Source organism: Oncorhynchus nerka, linkage group LG19 (assembly GCF_034236695.1).
Source record: "Oncorhynchus nerka isolate Pitt River linkage group LG19, Oner_Uvic_2.0, whole genome shotgun sequence".
In the NCBI taxonomy this organism is placed as follows: Eukaryota; Metazoa; Chordata; class Actinopteri; order Salmoniformes; family Salmonidae; genus Oncorhynchus; species Oncorhynchus nerka.
Genome location: NC_088414.1, coordinates 29,110,285 through 29,119,758, shown reverse-complemented (window position 1 = coordinate 29,119,758; position 9,474 = coordinate 29,110,285). Strand labels below are relative to the sequence as shown.

General features: G+C 42.7%; 1 protein-coding gene across 1 annotated transcript; it reads left to right on the top strand.

Moving 5' to 3' along the window:
• The first annotated feature begins 11 nt into the window (after positions 1–11).
• On the top strand, positions 12–5,081 carry LOC115101331 (mannose-P-dolichol utilization defect 1 protein-like). The gene is made up of 7 exons (XM_029620733.2): positions 12–179; positions 498–563; positions 752–884; positions 1,063–1,148; positions 1,412–1,530; positions 3,822–3,932; positions 4,133–5,081. The coding sequence occupies exons 1-7, from the start codon at positions 65–67 to the stop codon at positions 4,253–4,255; spliced, it is 753 nt and encodes a 250-aa protein (XP_029476593.1). The 5' UTR covers positions 12–64; the 3' UTR covers positions 4,256–5,081.
• Positions 5,082–9,474: the final 4,393 nt, after the last annotated feature.

Below are 9,474 nucleotides of genomic sequence, written 5' to 3'. Positions count from 1 at the left end.
ATTATACTTTTTGTTTCCCTAAAATCAGTGGGAAAACTTTCCAAGGGCACACAGTTGTAGAACGATGGACACGTCGGAGGTGGAGGAATTGCTGTCTCCAACTAAACAGTTTCTACTCACATACTTTTTGCCAGAGAAATGTTACAGCTATTTTTTTGTCGACTTAAACTTTCTCCACGGTGAGGTTCGCTGTCCTGTTGGTCCCGAAAAGATGTGCTGCTGACGTGATATTAATTTCAGATGTGTTATTTAGAGATGATTACGTAGAGCAAAGCTGAGGAAATTGTTGCATGCGTGATTGTTAAAGTGTTACAATGTTTCAGCACCTTTTGTATACAGTGTTTTTATAAGCCTTGCCGAAGGTCTTGTAAAGCCTACAGTAGATATTTTCTAATATTTTAACAAGTCCTCCACCCTAGATGTTCATCTGGAAATTTGGGTCACAGCTTCATACTGGTTTAGGTGGTCTGACGATACTTTTTTTGTTGTAATAATAGTGCCATGCTGGAAGATAGTTCTGAGCAAAACTGTGGGAGTGTGGATCATTCTTGGGACTGTGATGGGTGAGAAAAACCTCTCTCTGTCTTTTCGACTGCTCTCACACATTATGCAAGGATTAATAATCGGGAAACCTCTGTTACGCAGAGGTTCTATATCTACATATCGCTTTCTGTCTGTTGCTATGCCTTTTTGCTTTTCCCCCTCTCTCATATGCCCTTCCCTCTCCTCCACCTGTCGGTCTGCCAAACAGCGCAGCTCCCTCAGCTGTGGAAGGTACTGAGGGCCAGGAGTGCATCGGGGATTAGCTGGTGGTCTGTCCTACTGCAGGTCTATGCCATCACAGGTCCTGTGGTCTACTGTATCACCAACAACTTCCCCCTTGAGTATGATCAATTCAGATTTTTTATTACACACTCCCTTTTAACAAAAGTGATTTACACTAATCCAGCCAACAGTGTGACGCTGATGAGCGCAAACCAGTGAATTGGACAGAATTTGATTTGATTTGATTTGGACAAAGCCTGTTATTGACAACATTTGTGTGTCTGTCTGTCTGCACAGAGCTTGGTCAGAGAGACTGTTCATGTTTATGCAGGGTTTGGCCATGGGCTTCCTCATTCAACACTACAGTGGTAACACCCTCAAAGGTTTGACCACTCCTCTCTGTGTATACTTGTGCTTCCAGTGTGCCTGAGTCCCTGCCTGTAGATTAATTTTACATCAATACTCACAATAGTGGCGAGATTAAATGTTTTAAACACGTTGATTAGCTACTGTTTGGTAAGTCACCACCCCCTTGGTAAAAGGAGCAAATTAGGCAATGTTATGACAAAGTAGTTCAACAGTTCACAGGAATATGAGTGTATGGTCTGTACCAGGGCTGTGGCATAACTGTCCTTGTTTCCTGCAGGTATAGTATTCATCTTGGCCTACGGTGGTGTTATGTTGCTCCTGACCTCTCCTCTGGTCCCTGAACACGTCATCCCTGCGATGCAGGCCTCCAGCATGCTGGCTGTTGTTGCTAGCCGAGTATGATACAATACTTTTATTTTCAATTTGCATGGAAATGTAATCAACTGCAAGGCTTATAGCAGTTAAGGTACAGACAGCAGATGGTGTAGAAGTGTTGGTTGTTTAGCAACAAAACCAACGCTTGTGAAACTATGGAGCAAAACAGACTGGGTTGGTTAAACTTTTGACAGCATGTAAACTATAATTTGTCTCAATGTTTATTGAAAACAAATACATTTGCACAATGAGCACAGGTCTCAAATGCATAGTTCCAGTTGCCATATTAGCATAGGCATGACATCAGTCAAAACACCTCAAAACAAGACATGGTCTCAATAACAAGATACAAAGAGGCTGAAAAAAGCTACCTAAGATTATTTTTTTTACATTTCATCTTAAGGGGTGTTGGTAGTTATTTAAGATACTTTTCAAAGAGGTAGGGTTTAAGATGTTTTGGAAAGATGGGTAGGGACTCCATTGTCCTGACTTTAGGGGGGAAGCTTGTTCCACCATTGGGGTGCCAGGACAGAGAAGAGCTTTGAGTGGGAGCTGCCCTCCCGAAGGGGTGGGAGGGCCAAGAGACCAGAGGTTGCGGAACGGAGTGCTCGGATGGGATGTAGGTTTTTGCACAACTTGAAGGTAATGCTGTTCCCCTTGCTGCTCTGTAGGCAAGCACCAGGGTCTTTAAGATAATGTTTGCTTCGTCTGGAAGCCAGTGGAATGTGCAGAGGAGCGGGGAGTACTTAGGAAGGTTGAACACCAGGCACGCTGTGGGTTTGATGGCACAAGTGGGAAGCCCAGCCAACAGATTCCAGGAGTCTAGACGGGAGATGACAAGTGCCTGGATTAGGACCTGCACCTCTTCCTGCGTGAGGAAAGGTCGTACTCTACAGATGTTGTAGAGCATGAACCTGCAGGAGCGAGTCACTGGTTTGATGTGTGCAGAGGACAGGGTGTTGTCCAGCGTCACGCCAAAGTTCTTTACACTCTGGGAGGGGACACCGTGGAGTTGTCAACCGTGATGGAGAGGTCTTGGAGAGGGCAGGCCTTCCCCGGGAGGAAGAGCATCTCAGTTTTTTCGAACTTGAGGTGGTGAGCTGAGATGTATGCTGGGTACACAGAGATGTGTCGCCACCTGGGTGTCAGAAGGGGGGAAGGAGAAGAGTAGTTGAGTGTCATCCGCATAGCAGTTATTTATAGGAGAGACCATGTGAGGAAATGACCGAGCTGAGTGACTTGGTGTAAAAGGAAACGTAAAGGAGGGCCTAGAACTGAGCCCTGGTGGACACCAGTAGTGAGAGCAGACACAGATCCTCTCCAAGACAGCTGGTAGGAGCGACCTGTCAGGTAGGAATGCACCCAGGAGTGTGCAGAGCCTGAGATGCCTAACCCTGAGAGGGTGGAGAGGAGGATCTGATGGTTCACGGTGTCGAAGGCAGCGGATAGATCTAGGAGGATGAGAACAGAGGAGAGTGAGTCAGCTTTGGCAAAGCCTCTGTGTCAAAGAGAAGAGCAGTCTTGGTTAAGTGACTTGTCTTGGTTAGAGCCAAGAAGATTATTCTGAGAGAGATAGCGAGAGAATTGGTCAGAGACGGCACACAAGTGTTTTAGAAAGAGAATAAAGAAGGAATACTGGTCTGTAGTTTGACGTCAGAGGTGTCGAGTATTGGTTTCTTACGGAGAGGAGCGACTGGCCATCTTGAAGTCAGTTGGAACGCGGTCAGTGATGAGGGAAGTGAGGAATGGGAGAAGGTCTCCAGAGATGGAGGAGGGGATGGGGTCAAGTGGGCAGCTTGTTGGGCGGCCAGAGATCACTAGGCAGCTTCTTGTCATTGTTGCTAGCTACCTGGCCGTTCATTTCCGTGCCGCTGTCAGTCAACCCGTCTATAGGAGCAGAGGGGTATACTACAAAGCAGGATTAATGAGTTACCCAGCTAACTTTGATAAACAAAGGTTGATTTTCTGGTCCATTTAAGAAGGCAACGCTTAGATATGCATTTTTGGATGTTGAGTCAATTAGACCGTGTCCATTTTATGCTCATCTTTTAGAAAAAAAACATTATTTCAGAATAGTTCGCTGGCTCAGTCATTGATCTTGCTTTTTGTGTACCCCTCTGGCCGATGAGATAAGCATGCTTATCTCAAACTTCAGCAGGAGAAGTACAACATTGGATTAGTCTGCTGTTATCATTTAGGTCTTTGTCAATCGAGAGAAAAGAGAACTGCTTATGTTAGGTCATAATAAACATTTGCCTATATTGACTTGTACAGACTGACTGTTGATTGTTTTATGTTGGATGTTTATCCAGGTGATCCAGGCAGGGACTAACTACTACCATGGCAACACGGGCCAGCTGTCAGCTCTGTCTGTGTTCCTGGTCTTCACTGGCTCCCTGGCTCTTATCTTCACCTCTCTACAGGTATAAAAAAAATCTGTACCTTTACATTCCCTTTCAATGCCTCTTTGCATTCTACCCTGCCTTCTCATTTGACTTCTACCATCTCTTTTCCCTTGTCACTCCTCTGTTCCTCATCCTTCTCCTACATTATTCCCCTCTCATACCTTTCCTCCCTTATCCCCCTCTCATCCCTCCTCCCCTGGCCTTATCCCTCTCTGTAGGAAACTGGAGACTGGAGCTCTGTCTCTACTGTGACCCATGTAGTGGCTGCCTGTCTCAGCTGCCTGCTCCTGACCCAGGTGGTTTGTTACAGGAATAGCCGTACTAAAGACAAGACAGAGTAGTGGTCAACCACAATTCAATCCAAGGACCCGCTGTTATAGTAAATGGGATACATTGTCTAGGTTATTTCAATCATTCTATTGTGTGTGTAGTATGGCAAAGTTTGTTCAATTTCAGGTCACATAATAAAATCTAATGCTCTATAAACTATATTACTATATAAATGGTATATATATTTGTACTTCCAGTAATTGCGTTGTGGGTCGGAGACCAAAGTGTACTGTGATTCTCATGCCTATCTTGAGGAAAGCTGCTGCAGAAGTGTAATATCTTCCCTTCTTTTACAGATACATTTTTGTGTCTCCATTGGCTCATATATGGGGATTGGGTTATTGAATTTGTTCAATTTTGTTATTAATAAAACTTTTGAATATATTGTCGTACAGCAGGGTCGTTCCACAAATAGAATTCCTTTTGAGTCCCTTTGATATTTTAAGTATAAATTGTGCACCAATATTACTTTTGAATACGCCTGTTTTTATTAAATGAAGTGCCTAATATGAACCACAGAAAATTCAAGAAATCAGTTTAAAGAATAAAGACGTGCTAAAGTGCATGTTTTTCTGACTTCAAGGAGGATTTTATCCTACTCAACCCCTAAATTTCTCTTACGATCATTGCAAAGCAGTAGTTATTTTGTTGCTTTGACTGTAATGTCTTAAGATGAATATTCATTTAATGTGATTAGTGATTCATTTACGTCTGTTCCTCATTTTAAGGTCAACCCTGTTAACATGAACTGAAATCTTGTTTTAATAATACAATTGTTTCAAAATGTAACATTGGACATATAGTGAAATCTGTGTAAATATAGGTGAACTGGTTCTACTCTTTGGCCATTTTTTTGTGTTTTCATGGTGTATTAAAAAAAATGAATTAGAGCACAACACATCAACCCTGTTACTCATAGATGGGCATGAAATGTTTGAACAATTAACACATTTTTGTGAAACTTGCATTCTATTGCCCCTCCCCTGTTGTACACAACACGCTTTCATTCCTCCTGTCACAAGGGGGATTTATCGCATAAGATGAAAATATCAACCCTGTTGCAGTCAACTCTGTTACTTTATCTGGTAGTTCATTGGCACTTTACAATAGTCTTTTTTTAAATTTACCTCTTGAGATGGGAAACACATGTTTTTAAATGCAGTTAAACCACGTTAAAATTAGGTAAACAATATTTTACCAAATTACACTGCCCAAAAGGCACAATTGGTACATCCTTCATGAGAAAGGTAGTCTCACTGTGTGGGTGCAGCATGTAATGATCTTGTTTGTGTGGAAGGCTGTGGATTTATTCTTCACCTTCACCTGAAGTTAAGCTTCATATCTGGACTGGCTCATATCTGCTTGAGGCCCAATGTGTTCTGTTCTTATCTACCTGTACAAGCTTATGCATTTCCAAATTCCCTGACGCATCGATACGTGTGGCAGGGTGTCTATGCCTTTGTCCTGCTTTTTGATGTTCTGTTGCACGGCCCAACCCTTCACAGCTCTGATCTAAGGATCTGCATGTGCCCAATACTTGTCCACGTTTTGTTCAGTTAGGGGTGGGGTAGGCAAATCTGAACTCATCTTGAGGGGCTACAGTGGATGTGCGTCTGCTACCCACATCCATACATGCAGTCAGAGCCAGCCCTAGCCTTATGTGGGCCCTAAGTTAAATTTTGTCCCTCCCTTGCAAGCAAAACATGACCTACAATTCTTCATTATTTGCCATGGGGCGTAAAGAAAATGTTGCCGTTTTAAAGCAAGTTTGCTGCAATTTTCCACATTTTGCCATGGATGCAGAGAGAAATATTTGCACATTTTAGAGTGGCCTTTTATTGTCTCCAGCACAAGGTGCACCTGTGTAATAACCAGTGGCGACCTGTCATTCAGAGCCTCACCTGTTTAGCAAATAATAATAATACAAATTGCCTCAGTGTTCTGTCACTCATGGAGACACTACGTCACCGCAAAATCTACGGGGAGAGCTCGGAAATTCAAGCCCCTTCGGTGCTGCCATAGAGTTACAGTTCACATTTTGTTATGTTACAGCCTTATTCTAAAATGTATTAAATATATTTTTCCCTCATCAATCCACACACAATACCCCATAATGCCAAAGCGAAAACAGGTTTTTAGAAAGTTTTGAAAAAAAAAAGATACCTTAGGTATTCAGACCCTTTGCTATGAGACTCGAAATTGAGCTCAGGTGTATCCTGTTTCCATTGATCATCCTTGAGATGTTTCCAAAACTTGATTGGAGTCCACCTATGGTAAATTCTATTGATTGGACATGATTTGGAAAGACACACACCTGTCTATATAAGGTCCCACAGTTGACAGTGCATTTCAGAGCAAAAACCAAGCCATGAGGCCGAAGGACTTGTCCGTAGAGCTCCGAGACAGGATTGTATCGAGGCACAGATCTGAGGAAAGGTACCAAAAAATGTATGCAGCATTGAAGGTCCCCAAGAACACGGTGGCCTCCATCATTCTTAAATGGAAGAAGTTTGTAACCACCAAGACTCTTCCTAGAGCTGGCCGCCCTGCTAAACTGAGAAATCGGTGAGGTGACCAAGAACCCGATGGTCACTCTGACAGAGCTCCAGAGTTCCTCTGGGGAGATGGGAGAACCTTCCAGAAGGACAGCCATCTCTGTAGCACTCCACCAATCAGGCTGTTATGGTAGAGTGGCCAAATGAAAGCCACTCCTCAGTAAAACGCACATGACAGCCCACTTGGAGTTTGCCAAAATGTACTTCAAGGACTCAGGTCTGAAGAAACCAAGATTGAACTCTTTGGCATGAATGCCAAGCGTCACATCTGGAGGAAACCTGGCACCATCCCTATGGTGAAGCATGATGGTGTGGGGATGCTTTTCAGCAGCAGGGACTGGGAGACTAGTCAGGATTGAGGGAAAGATATATGAAGCAAAGTACAGAGAGATCCTTGATGAAAACCTGCTCCAGAGCGCTCAGGACCTCAGACTGGGGCGAAGGTTCACCTTCCAACAGGACAATGACCCTAAGCACACAGCCAAGACAATGCAGGAATAGCTTCGGGGCAAGTCTCAGTATGTCCTTTAGTGGCCCAGCTTGAGCCCAGACTTGAACCCGGTCGAACATCTATGGAGACCTGAAAATAGCTGTGCAGTGACGCTCCCCATCCAACCTGACAGAGCTTGAGAGGATCTGCAGAGAAGAATGGAAGAAACTCCACAAATTCAGCAAGCTCTAGGAAGACTTGGTGGTTCCAAACTCCTTCCATTTAAGAATGATGGAGGCCACCGTGTTCTTGGAGACCTTCAATGCTGCAGACATTTTTGGTACCCTTCCCCAGATCTGTACCTCGGCACAATCCTGTCTCTGAGCTCTACAGACAATTCCTTCGACCTCATGGCTTGGTTTTTGCTCTGACATTCACTGTCAACTGTGGGACCTTATATAGACAGGTGTGTGCCTTTCCAAATCATGTCCAATCAATAGAATTTACCACAGGTGGACCAATCAAGATTTAGAAACATCTCAAGGATGATCAATGGAAACAGGATACACCTAAGACTCATAGCAAAGGGTCTGAATACTAAATAAGGTATTTCTGTTATTATTTTCAAAACATTTTCAAAAATATCTAAACCTGTTTTCGCTTTGTAATTATGGAGTATTGTGTGTAGATTGATGAAGGGAAAAAATTATTGAATCTATTTTAGAATAAGGCTGTAACATAACAAAATGTGGAAAATGTCATGGGGTCTGACTACTTTCCGAATGCACTGTATAACAACCTATGTGTTGTGATAATTGCGTTGATTGCTCTATAACCTGTGTTGGAGCAAACCATTGAAGTGAGCTCAGCATTGCATGTAGATAGGTTTGGCTGCTAGGCTAAAGTAGCAAGGACATGCACATTAAGAGAAGATGATATCCAGGCCATATGACACCCAGACCATACTCTATTTTTATAGGAATACATTAACCAGGACCATACGTGCATTCATGACAGCTGAACGTGCTGTGGTCAGCAGGGTATAGGAAGAAAGATGTAGGCAAGATAACTGATGACTAACACGTAAAACATAGGCATGCAATACATACATTATTTTTAGAACATGGAAAGAGTTCTGCCATCGTTGTTACCAAAAGCATACTAAGGGGGAGTAACTTTATTTACATATGTGATGTACCCCACTACTATGTATGTATAAAAGCAGAGCCAGTGTTAAGAAGCGGCGGCTTTCCCGCGGACCAGCACGGCTTTAATAACTTGTATTAAAGTCTACATTGAATTCAACAGTTTCTTCTGAGAGTATTATATTTCTATAGACAGTATTATATTTCTGTAACAATTATCTACGACACCTGTAAATTCATATGCCTTGCGACCGTGATATACACTACTGGTCAAAAGTTTTAGAATACCTTCTCATTCAAGGGTTTTCTACATTGTATAATAATAGTGAAGACATCAAACCTGTGAAATAACACACGGATCATGTAGTAACCAAAAGTTTTAAACAAATCAAAATATATTTTGAGATTCTTCAAACAGCCACACTTTGCCTCGATGACAGATTTGCACACTCTTGGCATTTTCTCAACCAGCTTCATGAGGTAATCACCTGGTATGCATTTCAATTAACAGGTCTGCCTTCTTAAAAGTTAATTTGTGTAATTTCTTTCCCAGATAATGCATTTGAGCCAATCAGTTGTGTTGTGACAAGGTAGGGGGATATACAGAAGATAGCCCTATTTGGTAAAATACCAAATCCATATTATGGCAAGGACAGCTCAAATAAGCAAAGAGAAATGATAGTCCATCATTACTTTAAGACATGAAGGTCAGACCATACGGAAAATGTCAAGAACTTTGAAAGTTTCTTCAAGTGCAGTCGCAAAAAACATCAAGTGCTATAATGAAACTGGCTCTCATGAGGACCGCCACAGGAATGGAAGACCCAGAGTTACCTCTGCTGCAGAGGATAAGTTCATTAGAGTTACCAGCCTCAGAAATTGCAGCCCAAATAAATGCTTCACAGAGTTCAAGTAACAGACATCAACATCAACTATTCAGAGGAGACTGAATCAGGCCTTCATGGTCGAATTGCTGAAAAGAAACCACTACTAAAGGACACCAAAACTAAGAAGAGACATGCTCGGGCCAAGAAACACGAGCAATGGACATGAGACCGGGGGAAATGTATCCTTTGGTCTGGAGTCCAAAGTGGAGATTT

Excerpts from the sequence above, each read along its gene's own strand:
- LOC115101331 (XM_029620733.2), top strand. The coding sequence starts at position 65 with ATGGACACGTCGGAGGTGGAGGAATTGCTGTCTCCAACTAAACAGTTT. Across the intron at positions 180-497 it reads CGACTTAAACTTTCTCCACG|TGCCATGCTGGAAGATAGTT; the intron begins GTGAGGTTCGCT and ends TTGTAATAATAG. Across the intron at positions 1,531-3,821 it reads TGGCTGTTGTTGCTAGCCGA|GTGATCCAGGCAGGGACTAA; the intron begins GTATGATACAAT and ends ATGTTTATCCAG.